Source organism: Epinephelus fuscoguttatus, linkage group LG18 (assembly GCF_011397635.1).
Source record: "Epinephelus fuscoguttatus linkage group LG18, E.fuscoguttatus.final_Chr_v1".
NCBI lineage: Eukaryota > Metazoa > Chordata > Actinopteri > Perciformes > Serranidae > Epinephelus > Epinephelus fuscoguttatus.
Genome location: NC_064769.1, coordinates 37537221 through 37559453, shown reverse-complemented (window position 1 = coordinate 37559453; position 22233 = coordinate 37537221). Strand labels below are relative to the sequence as shown.

General features: G+C 40.5%; 3 protein-coding genes across 4 annotated transcripts; 2 read left to right on the top strand and 1 right to left on the bottom strand.

Moving 5' to 3' along the window:
* Positions 1-1544: 1544 nt before the first annotated feature.
* Positions 1545-6449, top strand: tmed2 (transmembrane p24 trafficking protein 2). 2 transcript variants are annotated; one of them, XM_049604496.1, is made up of 5 exons: positions 1545-1929; positions 3944-4136; positions 4330-4347; positions 4697-4804; positions 4891-6449. In XM_049604496.1, the coding sequence occupies exons 1-5, from the start codon at positions 1750-1752 to the stop codon at positions 5013-5015; spliced, it is 624 nt and encodes a 207-aa protein (XP_049460453.1). In that variant the 5' UTR covers positions 1545-1749; the 3' UTR covers positions 5016-6449. The 2 variants fall into 2 exon arrangements, with proteins under 2 accessions (XP_049460453.1, XP_049460454.1); XM_049604497.1 differs by lacking the exon at positions 4330-4347 and having other exon boundaries at positions 1552-1929.
* Positions 6450-7931: 1482 nt separating this feature from the next.
* On the top strand, positions 7932-15845 carry ddx55 (DEAD (Asp-Glu-Ala-Asp) box polypeptide 55). The gene is made up of 14 exons (XM_049604464.1): positions 7932-8134; positions 8221-8271; positions 9975-10061; positions 10153-10244; positions 10385-10447; positions 11265-11414; positions 11545-11734; positions 11858-11940; positions 12535-12666; positions 12753-12845; positions 12985-13099; positions 14991-15159; positions 15242-15534; positions 15622-15845. Exons 1-14 carry the CDS (start codon positions 8027-8029, stop codon positions 15793-15795), a joined length of 1800 nt encoding a protein of 599 aa, XP_049460421.1. The 5' UTR covers positions 7932-8026; the 3' UTR covers positions 15796-15845.
* Positions 15729-21846, bottom strand: eif2b1 (eukaryotic translation initiation factor 2B, subunit 1 alpha). Its single transcript, XM_049604489.1, has 9 exons — positions 21579-21846; positions 21390-21491; positions 21022-21158; positions 20537-20653; positions 18731-18843; positions 18557-18625; positions 18393-18468; positions 16118-16243; positions 15729-16029 (listed from the first exon to the last, which is right to left on the bottom strand). Exons 1-9 carry the CDS (start codon positions 21589-21591, stop codon positions 15874-15876), a joined length of 909 nt encoding a protein of 302 aa, XP_049460446.1. The 5' UTR covers positions 21592-21846; the 3' UTR covers positions 15729-15873.
* Between the last annotated feature and the right edge of the window lie 387 nt (positions 21847-22233).

The window sequence follows — 22233 nt, the reverse complement described above, 5'->3', positions numbered from 1 at the left end:
GCATGACACAAATAAAAATCAGTCTTATAGAGTATGATGCACTGCTGTCGATTAAAGTACCCAACAGTAAATAAAGGCTATAAAGTAAGCACAATCTGCAACATACTAAGGATAGACCGATACATCGGCCGGCCGATATATCGGGCCGATATTTGAGTTTTTTACTTGTATCGGCATCAGGTTCGCGGGTTTATTTTTCCCTGGCATGATTTACAGACAGGCATCCACGGGCAGCTCTGTGTTGCTGAAGACCCTGCAGCGCACATGCAGCGAATCCTACTGTGTACAGTAGTTGTTGTTTTATTTATGCTTCATCTTAAATATTTGTTTATTTTATAGACATTACTGGAAGATTTAAGAGCACTGAACTCTTTTTTTTATTTGAATGTATAATAATAATAATAATAATAATAATAATATTCTACCTGTTCTACCTCAACTTTCCATCTTGTTTTAGTATTTTTTAATGTTCAATTAATGTTTCTTATTTTAAACTTGAGACCTGTAATATTTGTTATCATTTGTTATCATTGTGTCTTTTTTTTTTTTTTTTTAAGATATTTTTTGGGGCATTTTCAGCCCCTAATGGACAGGACAGACAAGCGCGAAAGGGGGGGAAAGAGAGGGAGAGACACGCAGCAAAGGGCCACAAGCTGGAGTTGAACCCGGGCCACTGTGGCAACAGCCCTGCACACGGGGCGCCCGCTCCACCACCAAGCCACCGATGATGTAATTTGATGTAAATTGAGGGAGCAAAAGCAGTATCGGCCCCAAATATTGGCTCAAGAAAATCGGCAGTTCATAATTGGTCATCGGCTAAGGGTGATGGAAAAAAATCGGTATCGCCATTGGCCCTAAAAAATCCATATCGGTCTATCCCTACAACATACACATGCATGCAGCAGGAATATTAATCAAAAAACATCAGATAGACTAGTAAACACTTACAGGGAACATTTACTGCACAATGAGCACTTTTACATTTGATAATATAAGAATATTTTACTGATAATTACTTTTTAAATGCAGCACTTTTAATTACACAGTATTTTTACAGTGTGGTATTAGCACTTTTACTGAAGTATCTGAGTACTTCCTCCAGAGGCTGATGTGATGATGAAGTGAAGTGTCTTGTAAACCCATGAGGGTTGGGCACATGTAAGCGTGCATGACACAAATAAAAATCAATCAGTCATATAGAGTATGATGCACTGCTGTAGATTAAACTACCAAACAGTGAATAAAGGAGTTAAAATGAGCACAATGCAGCAATAAAATGCTACACACACATAAATGCAGCAGGAATATTCATCCAAAAACACCAGATAGACTCATAAACACGAACAGGGAACATTTACTGCACAATGAGCACTTTGAGTACATTTTGCTAATAATACTTTCTGACTGCAGCACTTTTAATTGTAGTGGAGTATTTTTACAATGTATTATAAGTACTTTTACTTGAGTAAAGTATCTGAACACTTCCTGCAGAGGCAGATGTAATGACCTGCTCTGAGCAGCTGAAGAGTCACATTCGTTTTGACAGCCTTTGCGCCACGCATTCTTAAATTTGGCCCTCGCCGGTCGCCGTTTAAGCCTGTACGTGGCAGTCGGAGAGCCGAGGCTCCTCTCCTGCAACAATTCACTCAAACACACTGACATCCTGCTCTCGTTTAGGATACACCGGAGCGAGGACACTGTTTCTATCACCAGAGCCGTCGTGCCGCCCGCTGTGAGACCGATTCAAACATGTTCACCGTGTCGGAGCTGGTCGTCTTGCTGGCCGTCCTGTCCGCCACCGCGTCCGGCTACTTCGTTAGCATAGACGCCCATGCCGAGGAGTGCTTCTACGAGCGGGTCAACTCCGGCACAAAGATGGGCCTCATGTTCGAGGTAGCCGAGGGAGGCTTCCTGGACATCGACGTCGAGGTGAGATACTTCACTGACTTTATAAACGCAGCCTCCTGACGTGTTATTTTTAACTTTACCTGCGGCTGTGACACGTCAGGCCTGTGCTAGCTAACGTTAGCCGCCGCCGTCTGGCTACGTAACGTCAAGTCAAACTAGTTGATTGATCGCTGTTAACTCATTTAAATTTAAACATTTTAATGTCAGAGTTAAATTGTTAATATTTGGGCAGCTTTCTGTTAATCAGGCGTGTGACAGGGTTAATTGAATTATTCATAAGGAATCAGGAAGTGCGGCGTTAGCTTGATTTCCGGCTAAGTTATGCTAGCTAACGTTAACTATGGCAGCGTTTGAGCGTCATCTAACAAATAATATTTAATATCCTCTTTAAAACTTGTTGTCTGTGGAAACGATGCAGTGATTTAAGGTGCAACTGAGTGTGCTGTGTACATAGATGCTGCTGCCATATGTCACATCAGTGCTCTTCATTTTTATTTAAGATATTTCACTGCATTATACTATATTACTGTTATGGCTATTATTTTATATTATTAGATATTATAGGCTGTATCACACTGCACCATATTACATTTGATAATCTGATTTACTCCTGTAACATACTACATTATTATTGCTATTACATTGCACCTACATTACATCTTATGCCTTATTCTATCCTGTATTATACTAACTCATAGTGTACTATGTTAATTTTCTGTCTTACCACAATCAGACACTGTCTTATATTTCAATTTTGCTGTATTAATACAGACTACATTAAGTGTCATTACTTCACCACTATTTATATCAAAGACCTGACTGATACTGGATTTTTGGGGCCGATGCAGATACCAATATTACATGGTAAACAATGCCAACATTGATCCAGCAGTTGAGATTATATATACACACTAAAACATTTTTTTGCCATCAAACACTTGTGGCAGAGATATATAATGCAGGCAGGAAATTTTACAGTTTAACATTAAACTTTACTGTTAAAAATGCCGACTGTGCACAGAAACAGAAAACTTATGTGATTTGAATTATTATAAGTCATCCCAAGCATCTTTTTCTGCATTATGTTCTTTAATAAAAGAATAAAGGTTTCATATTGGTGCATATCTGACAACATATATATGCTGATACCGGTATCAGAAATACTTAATTGATCCCTGAGGGAAAATTGTGATTCGTTACAGTCGCTCTGATGTAAAGAATAGAGAATTACAAGAAGTAAGATTAAGAGTATGAAATATAAGTATGTAAATATAAAGAAGTCCAGTATTGTCATTGCACCGGTACAGTGACATTTTTAAAAGCTACAACTGTACACAGTGCAAGTTAAAAAGGTACAAACCCGTGACAACACAGAAAAATACCTCAGTCACATCACTAAAAATAGAATAAAGAATAATCTATATTAAGAGGCAGATGTTATTGCAACAAAGTGATGAGATTAATTGAACTAAGTAAAAATGTGCATTATGCTACAATGTTAAACGCTAGTACTTAAGATATTAAGAATAAATGTATATCTTCACTGTGATGAGTCTACGTGTGTATAAATAATCAAATATGTGCAGTGTGCTACATTACACTGTGTAAACTAGTGTTACAATCAGAAATATAAAATATGTTCTTTGCTACAGTCGTTATTCAACATATAAGAACATGACTGGGAATTAACGCGAGCATTTACAGTTATTTATCAGTGATAGGCCAATATTGACTGATTTTATTGGCTCCAGTATATTTTATTCTCTGCAGTGTTTCCATGACTCACTGCTACTAGTCGTACCTCGTCACTACACCACGCTCTGTTTATGGTTCATACTTTTTCAGTTCTTATATGATATGTGTATACCTCTTATTTTATTTTTTATTTCTGTTTAACAGCATTTATTTCTGTCTTTGAGTCTTTTGTCTGCTGCAGCACCTGAATTTCCCCTCTGGAATCAATACAGGCTCCAGCTTACGGTACCTTTCTGCAGCAGTGCTCTTTATGCATGTGTGTTTCTCGTGTCCTTCCCAGATAACGGGGCCTGACGGTAAGCAGATTTACAAAGGCGACAGAGAGTCCAGCGGGAAATACTCTGTGGCGGCGCACATGGACGGAACCTACAAGTTCTGCTTCAGCAACAAGATGTCCACCATGACACCCAAGATCGTCATGTTCACGATTGATATCGGAGAAGCACCCAAAGGCCAGGACATGGAGACGGAAGGTATGTAAGCGGTGTATGTGATGAGTGGGACGCTAAGAAATACTATATCCCTTGTACTTCAGCCTTTTTCTGTCAGGACCATGCAGAGTACAAACGAGTTGTTCTCTCTGTGTTCTGCTGATCTTGTGTCATTGTGTGTGATAGTTTCTTTCCCCTTTTGACTTCATTTCGGACACTCTGTTCCTCTTCGTAGGTGGAGACAGCTGGGATGGTAGGGCGCAGGGCGAAACTGCTGCTGTGACATAGACTTTTTGAGTTTGTGATGCACTGTAGAGCTTTCTCTAACCAGTGTTGTTTCCATTGTTTAAACTAATATTGTGCATTCCTACAAAACATAGGAGGCTGTGATGTTTGTGAATGGTCTGACGACTTGCACAGTGAGAATGTTTAGGGTCTACTAATGTCGCAGGTGATGAGACGGCATCACCTGCGACATGCACAGTTGTTTAAGTGTTATGCATGTGTTGCATACCTCCATGCATGTTTTTTTTTTTTTTTTTTTGTGCACATCAAGTGTGTTTCGGCCTGTTATTGATGATTACTCATGTCTGTTTTTTTAGCCCACCAAAACAAGCTGGAGGAGATGATCAACGAGCTGGCAGTTGCCATGACAGCTGTAAAGCACGAGCAGGAGTACATGGAGGTTCGCGAGAGGATACACAGAGCAAGTGAGTTCAAAGCCAATAAGAACGTGTCCCAAAGGTTATTTTGTTTGAGTGGAAGTTCTCAAACTCTCTTCTTCTTCTGTTTCCAGTCAACGACAACACAAACAGCAGAGTGGTGCTGTGGTCGTTCTTCGAGGCTCTGGTTCTGGTGGCAATGACACTTGGACAGATTTACTACCTGAAGAGATTTTTCGAAGTACGGCGGGTGGTTTAGTGCGACTTTAAACGATCCCTCTGTGTCCTCCACTGATCTCTCCAACACCAAGACAGTTATTTACACTCTGGAAATGAGACTGGCAGATTTGAGTAAAGCCCACATTATGATTGGATCTCAGATGTTTTGTTCTCCTGTTACCTGTTTGGTTCCTTCTTTATAACTGTAATTAGTGTTTGTTTGGAGCGAATGGCCAAAATATTCTGGGTTAGATGTCAGTTTGATTAGTTTCTTTTTTTGTTGAGTTTTTTTTTTTTTTTTGTCCAATATTGTTTGATAATTAATTGCCAGTACAGTTTTGCCTGTGTGAGTGCCTGCGAGGCTCATAAATTTAAGTAAAGGTAGTGACGTGAAAAAGACTTAGAATGCACATATATGAGCAGGCATGTGTGGAGTCTCCACAGGAGGATGTAAAGATTTAAACGGGACCCTTTAAGTGATAAAACAACAAACATGAAAACAGAATGCATTTCATTTCTTTTTGTCTGAGATGCAGGAAGTTTTGTTTCCAGTGTCGAAGCCAAGTCAGACAATGTAAAGGCAGATATGTGATATCTGTGCATCGTGTCTATGCTCTAAAACAACAAATTGCACTCCTGATGAATGCATCTAAATAACCGAAGGATTTACACTGCAGCTGGTCTTTAAGGGAAACTGTACAGCTTCTAGCTCTGTCTGTTGATTCATAGCGATCCATGCCACGGGGAGGGGGCTTCAGTGGACATCTTTTGCAGGGAAACAGCGCGACTCCCTACGTAGTTCAGAAAAAACAGGCGAGTGGTTTCTTTGCCTAAGAGTTCACACCTTGATTTAATTTTTAAACACTTAAATTTCCACTTTAGCTGTAAGATCTGAAAGCGCTGAGGTTGGATTTTAAACTGAACTACTTGGAGTGAAACTCCAAAGCAAAGTGTAGAGAAATACTGATGTTACATGTTGATTGAGGCGGGGTGGGTGTGTGGGTGGGCGGGGGGGTCTGACACCTAATGACTGCTGTGTGCTTTAGTTGCTTCTACTATAGTTCTTTTGTTGGGGCTCGGGATTTTAAATTATGATTGTATACAATTTTGAACTGTTTGTTTTTTCCTGGAGCACACCCTGTAACACGCAACAGTTTGGATGATGCCTTTCAAAATTAAAGTCTTTTACCTGTTTCCTCCCCCGTCGATGTAAGAAAACAAAGAAACGTCCGAGGCTTCACACCGAGCACACAGCTGCACCATCGTTGAGTGTTGCGTGTCGCAGAGTGTGCTCCAGTTTTGTATTAAAAACAATCTTTGGTGAGCTCTGGCAGGTAAACTGCTCTGTACACAGTCTCTCCTTTTTGTGATTACAACAAACTAAATCTGATAATATGGATCTGTACAAATGTAGAATGGTTGTCTGTGGAAAAAGCCCCAGGTTTCATAATAAAGCCAATATTCTGTACAATTACTCTGATGTCTCTTTAAACAGGATGTTATGTCTTTATATGGAGAAACTTTGACTCTAATTGAATTGTCTTTAAACAGAGTGGAGCTCAAGACCAGGAGGTAACGTGGAATTAAAAGTTTTCACAGGTGACAGTAGTGTCTGTAAAGAATATTAACACTGGAAAGCCTCGCAGTAACAGCGGAGACTGAGGGATCTGATCCGGAGTTAATTCGTTTCACTTGTTTTTCCTGCTCTGACGAATCAGAATGTCTGAAAGGTCCAAGAATCTGACTCGACTTGTTAAAGATGAGCGCGGTGATCATGTTAATGACACTACAGGAGCACACTCACACAAACTTGTGTTCCACCTTAAACCTCCTTGATAATACTCATCTACTATTATACAGTAAGTAATCTTTTGAAGGCAGGATTTTAACTAGTTAACTTCAGTAAAATAGCTGCAGTGGTGGAAAGCAACTTTTACTCGAGCTCTGTACACAAGCACAGTTTTGTCATCTTCTTTATGCTTATACTTCACATTTCAGACAGAAATATTGCGCTTTTTACTCCACTACATTTATGTGGCAACTTACAAGTCACGTTGCACTTTCTACATCAAGATTCTACATCCAAAACATGAAATCAACTTATAAATTATGATGCATTATTAAAGGATAAATGGCCCGTAACTGTAAAGTGGATAAAGCTGACTAATGACGAATAAAATGCTGCTCAATATATTAGTGATAATATGTCACTCTGAAATTAAAGATTTATTAAATTAAACCCAACACAACAATATAAAACCCATTTCGATTCCCCCCGTCAGGTCAGTGTGTATCAGCTATTGAAAAAAAAATAAAATAAAATAGAAATTTGGGGAGTGCAATGAGTTAAAACTAGACAAAAACAAAAATGTGTTTTTTTGTTTATTCAAAAAGCCAAGAAAGAAGACAAATATATTTTAATATAATGATAGTGGCAAATGTTTCATTGATAAATGTAAATTTAGCAATAAAACCCACATTTTCTCGTTTTCCTGAAGGATGTTGGACAATATGTTTGACCACTTTTTAATTCGATCAACTAAAAGGCAATTCAGACACCCCACCTCTGTGTGTATTATGATATCTTCCTCTCCCCTGGCTCTTTTGTTACTCTTTCATTTGTACAATATCTCCTGTATAGGCCACTGACTCTGTATGATGTTCTTTCGTTCAATAAAATAAAATAAAATACCCAAAAGTAACATTAAAGAATAAAAAGCAATAACTTGTACTCAGAGCCATTTAATTTAATCTCTCTAAACGGCTCTGCTTTTACTTAAATTAAAAAAAAAATGGAAATAAAATACTCAAACGTAGCTTTTTTTTGCACCATAGCTGTATATACTCCAGTTAAAATTAATTAAAAATGAATTTAATAAAAAAGAAAGGGGAAAATAAATGAAGTACGCGGAACGATACTCGTGACAGCGCTTCAGTTCCCACCCGGCGTGTAAACATCGACGCACCCGGAAACAGAAACAACGTGGGGAGCGAGCGGAGCGGCGGCTAACACCGTTAGCTTCAAACTGAGTTTAATGTTAAATATCCAGCATGGAGAACACGACAGACGGCACGTGGGACAGTTTACCTGTCAAACTAAACGACGGGATTTTACAGACGCTGCGGGAAGTGAAGTTCACGTACATGACACCTGTTCAGGTAACAACAACACTTTATACCTGCCTCTGTGTAACACACCTGGTCATGAACGCATCATCTGATACATTACTGTTGTTCCTCTCCAGTCTGCCTGTATCCCGCTGTTCATGAGCAACAAAGATGTGGCTGCTGAGGCGGTGAGTGTAACGGAGTACATTTACTCAAGTACTGAGCTGCAGTACAATTTAGAGGAGTAGTATTTTAATGTCATGCTGCTGTATACCAACACTTGACTACAGTCCAGAGAGATGTACTGCACTTTCTACTGCACAACATGTTTCTGACAATATTAAACACCAGTTACTTTACAGATTCAGATTAATTAGATTATTATTACAGCAGTATCTTAAGTAGTTAACATTAGCTCCACTTTTACAAGCTGCAGTAAACCAGTAATACATATATTACTCTGAGATGGGCCGTTCTGTACATCTAGTATTTTTAATTTTGGTACTTAAACAATATTTTGATGCTCTTACTTTAACTAAAGATTTTGTATGCAGGACTTTTACTTGTAACAGAGTATTTCTGCGATTCAGCATTGCTACTCTCACTGAAGAGTAAAATATTTTAAGGAACGGTGTGGAAGATTTAGGGGGATTTAGTGGTGTCTTGCAGTGAGGACTGCAGATTGCAACCAGCTGAAACGTCTGCTGGGTAGAATTCCTTCAGAGTTCATTGTTCAGGAGCTGGATTATCCACAGAGGAATCTTCCTCTCCGATATAAAACAGAGCAGGTGATTTAAACTGCTAAAACACTGAATAAAGACAGTTCATGTAAAAACAAAAAAAAATGAGTGTTTTTCTGACACTGTGTGCCAGTGTTTGGTTTGTCCGTTCTGGGCTACTGTAGAAACATGGCAGTGAACATGGCGATCTCTGTAGACGAGGACCTGCTCCCTGTGTACAAACGACTCATTCTGAGGTAACGAAAACACAACAATTATTATTTTCAGGTGATTAGTACTTACGGTGATAAGTACTTGTTTCATCTCTGAATTTAACCAGTTAACCATAACTACCAGTTACTCCTGTTAACTGGTTTATTTATAGTGGCTGAGAAACACACTGGTGCCACTTTCTAATAAATATCAGAAGTTTATATGCTAATGGCTTAAAAAATCATTTTACTATGTGTTAGCATCAGTTATAAAACACTGATGTTAGGAGCAGGTTTTGGGTTGCCAGGTTGTGGAAAATCCTCCTGCAGCATGACAGTATTGTTAGCCAGCTCTTTCATTCATCACCACTCCAACAGACTGTGTCATCATCCATGAGGGCTGCACAATTAATCAAAATATTATCAAAATCACAGCATGTCAGGTAATGTGCATGTTTGGTGCAGACTCCAGCAGCAATCACATCATCATGATTTTTATTTATTTATTTTTTCAGTGAAAATGAAATGCAGAAATCACCATTCTAACTAATACTGCAATATGTCGAAATAATTGCAATATGATTTTTTTGCCCTGCATATTTCGCAGCCCTACTATCAATTAATCTAGTGATTATTTTCTTGATTAATAATTTATCTATTAAATGTCAGAAAATAGTGAAAACACACCTCCTCAAAGCTCAAGATGAGCTTGGTTTAATCAGCCAACAGTCTGAAACCCAAGAATATTAAGTTTACTATCATTTATACGGCGTCACAAAGAAGGTGGAACCAGCAAATGTTTGTTATTCTTACTTCAAATATCGACTGTCAAAATAGCGGCCAGTTAATTTTCTTTGGGTCGACTGATTGATTCAGTCGGTACCTACCTTGTGTGATATGGATCCAGAACATCTCCTCCATCATTTCCTGTGCAGCTCACTGACTGTCGTATCACTGTAGGTGACTGGCAGCGGAAAGACGCTCGCTTTTGTGATTCCCATCATCGAGCTGCTGCTCAAGAGAGAAGAGAAGCTGAAGAAGATGCAGGTGAGGATGATGATGCAGACATATTTATCTTCCACCTCAGAGTGTTTCTGTGGATGTTCAGAGACTCTGTTAAAGCTGATGTCTCCTGCAGGTTGGAGCTCTGGTGATCACTCCCACAAGAGAACTGGCTCTTCAGATCAGTGAAGTGATGGAGCAGTTCCTGCAGAAGTTTCCACAGTTTACGTGAGTACAGGTGGTGCAGTTTGACCTCTTAATGTGGAAAGAACATCAGCACCCTCGTCTGATTTTCTGTGAACTAATCAGGGCTGATTATTTTTATTTCATTCGTATTCATTAATGCTTCATGTGTGTTTGTTTTCCAGGCAGATTTTACTGATCGGTGGCAGCAACCCCATCGAGGATGTGGAGAAGTTCAAAGAGAAAGGGTACGCACCAGATATAATGTGTTTGTTAGTGAGCTTTAGAGGTGGTTGTAGGCAGAGCTCGACAAGATGTTTCCCTGTTTCCAGCTTTTATGCTAAGCTAAGCTAAGAGGGACAGCTCTCATTTAACTCTCAGCAACAAAGTGACTAAGTGTGCACCTTAGGTTTAACCTTAATATTTAAAGGACTTAAAAAGGACTGTATGTGAAAGCAGCCTAAATAAACTTTATTTCCAGAGGCAATGAGCAGGGTCAGTGACAGTGCAGAGGGGAGAGTATAAGGAGTAATGCACATTAACGTGAGGCAGGAAATGGCTGGAGAGTTGCAGCAAAGGAGACTTGCCTTAAGTTTTGTTGAGGCAGTCCACAGCTACGTCCGAACAGGTCGCTGAATAAGATTCATCCAAACAGCTCCAGGGATCAGCAGACATGTTGCCCGGGAAGTCCAGGACACACAGCTGGTTGTTGGAACAACTTTCACTCTGTTTACTTTTATATACACGTGTGAAGAAGACCAGAAGCTGGATCAAAGGTTGAGCTCACGTCACTTCCTCTCTGTGTTCTCCTCCATGCTGCCTCTGTTAGTTGTTTCCCTTGTTTCCTTGTTCCCTTCCCTTGTTTCCCATCCCCTCCTGCTACAAGCTTCAAACTATTATTGTCAAAATAATTTCAGGTGGCTTTTTTTTCTTTATTAGGCAGCGTACACACAAGACAGCTGACATGTAGGGGGTGAAATGCAGCAAAGACCCGTTACAATTACATGATCAGTTTCTGAGACCCCTGGGCCTTCAGGACGAGTGTGACATCTGTGTGTGTTTCAGGGCCAACATTGTGATCGCGACACCGGGGCGTCTGGAGGACATGTTCAGGAGGAAGTCAGACGGTCTGGACTTGGCGAGCTCAGTCAAGAGTCTCGATGTGCTGGTCCTCGATGAGGCTGACAGACTGCTGGACATGGGCTTCGAGGCCAGGTACGAGTCAAAGTGAACTTATGTTGTTAAAGGAGAAGAAACGAGTCCTGCAGCATTTCTTTAAATAGATAAACATGTATTTTATACTCTGAAGGTGTCACTAACAGATTCTCTGTCTCTGTGTGTGCAGTCTGAACACCATCCTGGGCTACCTCCCCAAACAGAGGCGCACAGGCCTGTTTTCAGCCACTCAGACTCAGGAGCTGGAGAAGCTGGTGAGGGCCGGCCTCAGGAACCCTGTACGCATCACTGTCAAAGAGAAAGGCGTCGCTGCCACCGCCGTCCAGAAGACTCCCTCCAGACTCTCCAACTACTACACTGTGAGTCACACACACACACACACACACACACACACACACACACACACACACACAGTTTCACATCAGTCATCCTAAAATCAAAATGTAATAGTGACCACATGAATTCTTATGTCATCATTTCAGATGTGTCGATCAGAGGATAAGTTCAACAACCTGGTGGCGTTTCTACGGCAACGCAAGCAGGAGAAGCATCTGGTCTTCTTCAGGTAAGTTGAACTGGGCAGACGCTAGTCTGGGGCCGTTAGTGGCCGTTTTGGTAAGGAAACAGAACCAGGGCGAGTGAGACAGGATCTGGAATTCGATGGATGTGCCTTTCCGTAAAAATAAAAGCACCAAGCTAATAAAAATGCGGTGAAACTTTTAATTTAAAGAATATAGTTTACAAGAAAAGCCCCAAGCCATTAAGTTAATCGATTTTCTTACACCCCTCATCACCCCAAATCGATGGTGCGCCAGAATTTAAAGTTTTACTATGGTGAACACTTTTAGTTTGGTGAATTTGGTGAATACCGTATCCGCTCCCTAGACCGGAACCAGAATCCAGACAAAATTCAGAGTGAATAGACACCAGGCTCTTAGCTTGAAGAGCCTGGTGACGCGAGGCTAGGCAGACGCTGTGCAATTTATTAATCTTGTACATTGTGTTAACTCACACGGCATGTTTTAATCTGGCTCTGGTTCACATCAATAACGCCAACTACGATGTCAGCCCGACGCCACTTATCTTAAAGTTTAAAATGTTTTCTGTCCCTTGGTGTGAAGTTATTGACTGACATGACTTGTTCTTGTCTGATCATCAGTACGTGTGCGTGTGTGGAGTACTACGGTCGAGCTCTGGAGACTCTGATCAAGAAGGTCACCGTCTGCTGCATCCACGGCAAGATGAAGAACAAACGCAACAAGATCTTTGCAGACTTCAGGGCCCTGAAAAGGTGAAACTGTGTGGACCACGTACAGCCACAACCAATCATCACTCTGTGACTTGTATGTCATTTCAAATCCTTGTATTGTGCTGCAGTGGGATCTTGGTGTGCACAGATGTCATGGCCAGAGGTATTGATATCCCTGATGTGAACTGGGTGCTGCAGTACGATCCTCCCAGCAGTGCCAGGTGAGCGTAGCCCCTGAAGTCATTATTTGGTGTGACGCAGACTTTTTAAACTTCAAGACTGCACAGTGAACAAGGGTTTATGATTTAGACTTTTACAGTTGCTAAGCTATATTTCTTTTTTTTTTTGTCTTTGTCTCAGTGCCTTCGTACATCGATGTGGACGCACAGCACGAATCGGCAATCAGGGCAACGCTCTTGTCTTCCTGCTGCCGATGGAGGAGTCCTATGTCAACTTTCTGTCCATCAACCAGAAAGTGAGTTTATCTAAAACATGAGTTTGGAATCGTCACGTTTTGCACTTATAATCTATTATAAAATATATAAAGGCTATAGAGGACATGATACACATGATCTGATTGTTATAAATGACAGAATATGCGTCCCATGCTTCCACATGTTTGTCAGCTGTGTATCAAGGAGATGAGCAGACAGAGACAGAGCCCTACATGTGACTTAAACAGAGCAGAGAGCAGAATCGCTCGCTGACCGGTGCGTAGAGGTTAAAATAAAGTAGATTTTATATTTCAGACATCTGTTTGGATCTGTGGCTCAACAGCATTCAGTGACTTCTACGACTTAAATGTTGTAAATTTAAAGTCACTGAAATGCTGTTGAAACACGTTCAGACGACACGCAGCCGAAGACTTGCTTTTATTCCACAGCTGAAGCACCATCCTGCTCACTCAGAAATATTAACTTATAATCTCAAATATTAGGGATTATGTTCCATCAGTGCGATTGTAAGAGCCACAAGTGAGAATTTAAGTTAACTTAAATATTATGCATAATTCATAATTTTGTGTAATTTAATGTATATAAGAGATAAATAATGTTAAAAGGTTAAAAACAAACTCATATTGATTATGTAATATATTATGCTCCCTTCCACAAAACTCGCCTATGGCACCTTTTAATTTAGTGAGTCATGTGCGCAGTTGAGTGAAGACAGAGCTGCAGCAGGCATGGGAGCATACAGTAATGTAATTTGAACTTTATTTTTTCATTAAACATTTTTAAACTGGAAAACATCTCCTGTCATTCGCGTCAGATTGAAGTTACTGTGCCCAACAGCTCGTGAAGTTGCTCTTTGACATCCAGAAGGAACGCCACTACAGCGACCATTATTCATTCACACCTATTTCTAAAGTTTAAAATGAGATTACACATTATGCACGATAAAATAATTTAGTGGAAGTTGCTCTTACAGACTGACAGCTGTGTAAAGAGTCAGAAACACTTACCTATTAAATATCAAGAACTTCCACTCGTGAAAAGGACATGCAGAGGATTTATTCTGATCAGGGGTAGCTTAAAGTCAGAACCCATCGGCTATCGTCTGATGACGATAAAGCAGAAATATGCAGATCTGTTGATAGATATTAGGGGCAACTTGATGCTAAGTGAGGGCAAAAACCACTGTCAAAAGAAGTGACTGACAGCAGATAAATGTGGTAACTTTAGATCTACCTGAGTAACAAACTAATATCCAACTAAGACTTTGATTCTGACACAGTAGTCCACCGCTAATCAACGCGTGTCAATGTGCACTTTGATACAGACTGAATCAGCGTGTCTGGGTCTGTCAGAGGGAGGAGACGGAGACAAACTCGGGTTTGTTGAAGGAAGTTTAAGTCACCTCTCTTGGGTCGTCTGGGTGAGGGTGTCTGATGTTCAAAAAGACCCGAAACATCCGATGACCCAGGATACGTCACTGGCGTCACTGCATCCCTGAGCATCCACAGGATGTATTCTGTAAGCTGGAACTGACAACACAGAGTTTCCCTCATCTCAGCGTTAACTTACTCAGAGTTGTCACTAAACCTGCTTTCTGAAACATGTTGCAACGCCATCATGCAGAAACGTGTCAGCTCACATGGGAAAATGTCAGAAGGGCTATGGAAAATACACACTTTGATTAAAATGAGAATTTGAGGGATTTAAATACCACTGCTCCAAAAAATAAAAGTAAAATAGGTAAATAAAAAATGGACCCGCCCTCTGAAGACGTTAAAGACACAGGAATGTTCACCACATAAGTTTAAAGGTCATTATTTACTGACTGCTACTGATAATATTGTTAGATTTGTTACTCAGTGGAAAGAGATTTGGTTGAAACTCATGACCTGTCTTTTGTCATTTGGTCAGTGCCCACTGGAGAAGATGGTCCTCACAGGTGAAGTCGTGGACGTGCTGCCCAAAGTGCAGGCCATGGCTCTGGCAGACCGAGCCATGTTTGACAGAGGCATGAGAGCCTTCGTGTCGTACGTCCAGGCCTACGCCAAACACGAGTGCAGCCTCATCTTCAGGATCAAAGGTGAAAACTAACCCTTACATCTTTGATCCTTTTCTCCAGTGTGAATAAAGCACAGACATAATATGTGTATTTCTTTGTCTAGATCTGGACTTTGCCTCCTTGGCCCGCGGCTTCGCCCTCCTGCGCCTGCCGAAGATGCCCGAGCTGAAGGGGAAGAAGTTCCCTGATTTCATCGAGACGACGGTGGACACAGAAACCATCCGCTACAAGGACAAGCACAGGGAGAAACAGAGGCAGAAGATGCTGGCCGAGCTGAAAGAACAAGACAAGACGCCCTTACCCAGAAAGACCTTCATCAAGAACAAGGCCTGGTCCAAGCAGAAGCTCAAGAAGGAGCGCAGGAGGAAGAGGTCGGCCAAGAGGAAGCACGAAGAGGTATTTACACTTCAGATCGTTTGATAAGTGCAGCAGTGGGCCGGATTTATTTACAGCTCTCTTATTATATCTTGTGTGTGTCTGCAGGGCTCTGATGTGGACGACGAGGACATGAAGGAGCTTTTAAATGACACTCGCCTCCTCAAGAAACTAAAGAAGGGGCAGATCAGCGAGGAGGACTTTGAGAAACAAATAATGAGTGGACCAAAATACAAAACAGAAGGGCTGTCGCTGGACGGCTCGGGGGATGAAGAGGTGTGATCAGCTGTGTTCAACTTGTACAATTTAATAAAACCTTTGACATTTGTTTACCTTTTGAGAAATGGATTTTATTGAGAGTTATAAATAAAGTTTGATGAGTTCGTCGCTGACAGCCGACGGGGTGAGGACTCCCAGGTCAGTGAAGAGGAGGGTGATGAGGGATGGAGGCGTGTAGTCGATCATCGGATGCTCCTCTGACAGGTTCTGTACCGTCTTCAGGGTGTCGGCTTTGTACTGTGGAGGAGGCGAGGAGAAGACGACTGGTGAAGAAATACTTTGACAAATAAAAGGAGCCTGGACGTGAAATTCTTTGCCGACATACCTTAAATTTATCGGGCACGTCCTGCTGGTTGAGTGGGTAGAGACGGACAAATTTGAAACTCTCTGCCACGACGTAGAAAGGCTTGTTGTGAGCTTTAGAGCACAGGGCCATCTGGTAAGTGCCGATCTGCAACAGCAAAGGTCAAACATTGAAATGTCTGTGTCACAAATAGCACAGTACAGTTTACTCAAGTACTGAAAGTCTGGTACTTTTAACCTTGACACTATTCTCCCATGTTTTTGTTTGTAAGCCGCGAAACAGGCTGTAAAGTAACCACTTTACAAAGTACGTCCACTGACAGTGTTTGTTTTTGTCACTGACAGGCTCAGATTGTTATTCTAAGTGTCTGACAACATTATGAAAGGATCCCTACAGAGATAGAGCTTTGTGTTAAAGAGTAAGATCCTTTTTGTTTAACCAGAAACAGCCCTGAAATCACCATCACCAAACCCACCAGACTAAATTTAAATAAACAGTCATTTAATCATTAAACACACTTCATTCAAACTCACAGAAACCATCTTGGTTCGTCTTTCCACTGTTCCAACAATCACCAGCTCTGGTTTGGTTGAAATTAACCCTTAATTCACCAGTTAGATGTGACAATATGCTGCCTCTATACACACACTAACATGACTGTTGATGACTGTTTGTTCTCTACTGGTTATGTCAAGGTGCTGAATGCCTGATTTTACATAGAATTGCTTGGTTTCTCCCAATAAATCATGCTATATCACCTGTTTTGGTGTGCATTAATTAATCACCGCAAGAGTTCTAAATATTTTTGAACTTAGGAATGATTCTCTGTCGTGATTAGCACGTACAAACAGCTGTTTGTGGCTTTCATCTCCGTCTATCTTTATAACAAAAAGTCAGAATTTCTGTTTATAACCACAGAAAGCAAGCAGGAACCAAGCTATTCTTGCCGCTCCATTTCAGCACTGAGGACATTGCTGCTGTCTTCAAACACACAACAAACAGCACTCGACAGAATACATCCTATTATAACAAAAGTTGTGTTTCACGTCTTTTGTCTGGTGTGTAAAAAATGAGAATGTGGATCAATAAACAGAAAAAGCTCTATCTCTGTAGGGATCCTTTCATAATGTTATCAGACACTTAGAATAACAATCTGAGCCTGTCAGTGACAAACACATTTAGTGGACGTACACTGACGGTGCGGATATGTCTGAGTGGTTACACTGCAGGCTGTTTCACTGCTGCTGGCTGCAGCTCTCTCTCAAAACTGCGCCAGATTCAAAAATGGTCGTCTACGTTTGTCATTTAGACTCAAAAACATGGTATAACAGGGTCCAGGTTAAAAAATACACAAGTTACCTTTTAAATTTCCAGAGAACCCGTTTGTTCTGGTGATGTCAGGCTGGTAATTAGTGCAGCTGTACTTGAATATTTTTTATTTAGCGCTACTTTACACTTTTACGTTCACTACATTTATCAGACACAAGCAAGCATTTTCTGGTTTAAAAACCGTCTAACAGCGTCTACATGAAGACCTGACGTCTAGGCTAAATCACGGCTGAATTTGGGCTGTCAGTGAAAATTTGGTAGACGTCTAACCATAGCCAAAGTGTAGACGTCATCCATTATACGGCTATGTACAAACCATGTCCAAAAAAAGGAGATAAACATATTTTAATTACTGTTGACTCTCCATATGTGATTGAATATCATACCGCACGCCATCTGCAATGGCGAAAATTACATTTAATCAATTTCAAAATTAAATCGGCTAGATTTGGGTTACATGTAGCTAGACTAAATCGGAGCTAAATATAGCCAATACGTTTAAATCACGACTATTGCTTGCTGGGGTGAGTCCACGCAAATAAACAATCTCCATGGCAACTTGCTGTAAACTCTCTTTCAATGCAGTAAATGAGTTAATGTTTTTCCTTAACAAAGGAAACCTTGTAAGGGATTCTGTGCAACCGTGTGAGTCCCTCAGCTAAGGAGGAATTAAGCCTTAAGTGACATACTTATGGAGAAGGTGTTTTGTGCAACCAGTCCCAGGACTTTAACTTGTGACAGAGTATTTTCACACGGTGGTACTGTAGTACTTTTACTTAAATGATCTGAAGGCTTCTCCCACCACTAATAAAGAGGCCCTTTATCACAGAGCATGATGAGCTGGTCATCTTTGGACTCAATATTGTCAGACTCACGACAGAGGCTTTGAAACAATAGTCTTAAACATTGATGCAGCAGAAACAGAGAAACCGTCTTTTGGTGACACTGACGCTTCACTGACACTCACCTTGTTGATGATGCCTCCGCTCTCGACGACTCCCTCTGCACCAACGATAACCAGGTCTACTTTCTCTAAGACGTACCTGAGGAATATAATTAAAACACAGTGTTTAAATGTTCATGCTCTCAACGTATGACAGTGTTTTATATCGTGATAATAAATATATTTACCCCACAGCTGCATCCAGGACTACAGTTACTGGCACATTGAGTTTTCTCAGAGCGTCTGCCATCTGCCGCCTGAAGAAAGAAAGGGGGAAACAAATCTGATTCAATCAGTGTGTGTGTGTCTGTGTGTGTCCTTCAGAATAAAACCCAATTTACTGACACACACTGCTCGCTCACCCGGCTGAGTCAGGCTGCGATTCAGTCACGTAGACAGAGAAGCGTTTCTTCTCATCTACAGCTTTTTCCAGAACCCGGAGGACGACTCTGGAGTACGAGTGAGTCAGGATTTTCTGTCAGAGGAACATGTTGAAGACGAGGAGGGTAACATTAGTCAGTGAGGAGCCTGAATACTGTGTGTGCACAAACAGTGTACTGTATGTCTGCTTATATCTGAGCTGCACTGTCCAAATCCTACCAACTCACAGCTACGTGTCTTTCTGGAGGACGACGACCTTCAGTCACAGAGTTACGTGTTAGACCTGCTCATAGTTAAAGTTCTTAAATGTCACGTGCACAACAGTTACAGTGACGCAGGCGTTGGCACGTCTTCCCCAGAAGATCTATACAATCAGCACAGTTTGAGATTAGAGTCAATTCAGTATCTGACCAAATGTCTCCCCTTCTGTTCCTGAGATATGACGTTAAAACACGATGATGTCACAGTCAAGCTGACCTTTGACCTTCATTATTTTATCCTGTTAGACATTTGTGTGAAATTTTGGCATAATTAATGTATGAATTCTGAGTTATGGCCAAAAACATGTTTTGTGAGGTCACAGTGACCTCTGACCACAAAATCAGTTCATTGTTGAGTCCATGTGGACGTTTGTGCCACATTTTGAAGAAATTCCCTCAAGTCATAGACCCCATATCCTATTTACTGCTACTTTTATCTTGCATTAAGATATCTGTTTTTTTATTATGCTTATTTTATCATTTTTTGTTGTTTTAATTTAAATCTAATGTAATTTATTTATTTATCTATTTCACTTATTTATTATTTCCATCTTAATCAATTTATTTTCTTCTTCAGTTGATTTACGACGGCCAAATTAATATGGACTAGGGGGTGGGGGTTATTGTTGTGTGTTATTGTATTTGTTGTTTGTTACCGAGGTTAAAACAATTTTTAAAAAAAAGATAAAAACAAAAGGAAAGATGTTTTTTAGATATTTCGTTCACAAGAATGGGACGGACGTACGTATGGACGTACAGACAGAAGGACAACCTCAAAATACACCGCCTCCAGCCACAGCAATTGTCAGCACGGAGGCATAAAAAAATAAAGAATATAATAAAATTATAAATCACATAAGTTAAAAATTTAATGAGACATGAAGACATAAAATAGTGCAGATGGAGAACAGCTTGTAAACAGAAAATGTAGTGGCATAAAAATACTAAATTTTTCAAATAATTCAATATGAATAAATTCTATTTTTTTTTTAAACTTTCTTGCCGTATTTTTATTACATTTTATTGTTTTTATTTATATTTATTTTTGCCATGTTTTTATTTGCCCTTATTGTTTAGCTTTCTTTTCAGTATCTAGCTTTTACTTCGTCTGTTAAAGAACTTTACAAACTCATGTTTTTCTGCTCACAGCTACATTATAATAGGTTATTATTTGACTGTTTCTGTCCTGCTTTACAAATGCTACACTGGGGAAGAAAAGTGTGATGATTTGTTGCCAGTCTCTTTGACCAATTTACACAGGGAAATAGGGTCCAGGGTGAAAATGCATAAGTTATCCTTTAAGTTGCCAGGATGAGGAACAAGATCAGTCGAATTCAACTTGATTATATTTTTAATAATACTTGTGATCGTTTAAATTTGTGTGTCTCTGTGTGTGGTGCCTGCAGTGTGCTGTTGTGATGTAAGTAGTTGTCTGGTGTCAGGTGAAAGAGATCTTCATCTCAGTGAGACTTTCTGCAGTAATAAAGCTTAGATGATGACAGTAAGAGGTGCACGTGAAACACTTACAGCGCCGTCTTTGATGAAGGTGTGACAGAGCTTCGCCACTTTGTTCCTGGACATCGAGATCTTCTCTAGGAACAGTTCTCCTCTCTCCTCCATCACCTTCTTACAGCGGGACAGATCCTGACAGACACAGAGACTAACGTTAGTGTTGCAGGGACAAATTAAAACTCTCACTGGTCCTCCTGTCATCTAGGAGTCAGGAGTTAAATCAAAGAGGAGGCAGCCTGGGTGCAGCTGAGAGACGACGAGCAAGTAGCTACGACATTTCCCCACAAATACTTCTCTTTATGCCAACAAAGAAAAATCCTCAGAGGCGATGAGTCCAAAGTCCCTCAGCACAATCCTACCCGCCGACCAAACTCTGGACATTTGGATGGGGCTTTAACTAGACCATGACTCAGCAGATGGCAGATGGGTGGGTGTTTCTAATGTGATGTGGACTATCAGTGTGTTTGGGTGCATGTCGGTGTCGCTCGGAGGCCACTCACCTCGTGCTCCAGTGATGTGAGACTGATGAAGCGCAGGAAGAGCTCTCCTCCTGAGGACACGGCCACAGAGGAGTCGACTCCTGTCAGGCAGTCTGTGGCCCCCGTCAGACTCTCCCTCAGACCCTGGATCGTCTCACCTGAAGGTTACAAACAGGCGGTGGGTCAATAGAAACACAGGATGCTTCTACTGCAACATCTCAGAGGCAAATATTGTACTTGATAAGCTGGAGGGTGAAGTGCTCCTTCCTCCTGCTTCAGCTAAATAAACTCTTTAAACTCCTCTTGGATCAGCTGGAAAATAAATAGTCACAGGGCTGTTTTTCTGACACCAGTAAAAGGTGATTTTTTTTAAAAATATATAAACTCACCTTTGTCTCTCTTGAGGAACTCCAGCAGGGTGCGGATAGCAGCCACAGCAGAGGCCATGTCCGGATCTTTCCTCATCTGAGCCCTGAAGTACTCCACCAGCTCTGAACACAATAAAGAAACAGTCAGTGTTTAATGACGCCTTTAACCACTGACTAAAAGAGGAATTAAGTAAACTAGAAACAACTTACCTTCTTCATTCATCCTGACACACTCACAGGAGAGCCTGAAACCTGCTGTCAAAACAAACGTCGGTGGATGTTTACTGACTTCAGTCCGGCCGGATTAAAGACGAAACTCAAATTAACGGTTTTAAATAAACAAATTAAATTAAACTTTTCAGGATGCAGTCAGAAAAAATATGTTTGAGTCCGTCTGGAAAGTTTTATTAACAATATTTGTTGAGTTGCACTCAGGTTGCACTGTGTTAGCTCATCTCACAGCGTGTCGACGTGTCGCAGAGAGATGACGTAGGACGTTTTTCTCCTCCCCGAGCGTCGTGTGGTCTTCACGTGCTGTCGGAAATAAATTTGTTGGATTTTGTTGTAAAGATTTAGGCGAAAAACTGATTTTTGTAATGTAGATAAAGAGACACTTTTACATTTATTTTTATACTTTTTTTTGTTTTTATTTTTTAAATTACAACTGAACAGCTATTTCCAGAAAAAAAGTTATTGCTTTATATTATTAATAATAATAAATTAAATGTGCATTCTTCTACACTGTATTGCAACAGTGCATTTTAAATATTAAATATACTATAATATCTGATATCAGAATTATAAAAATAATAATAATCATCATTATTATTTTCATTTTATTTTGTTTAATTTGCACTTTTCTTTG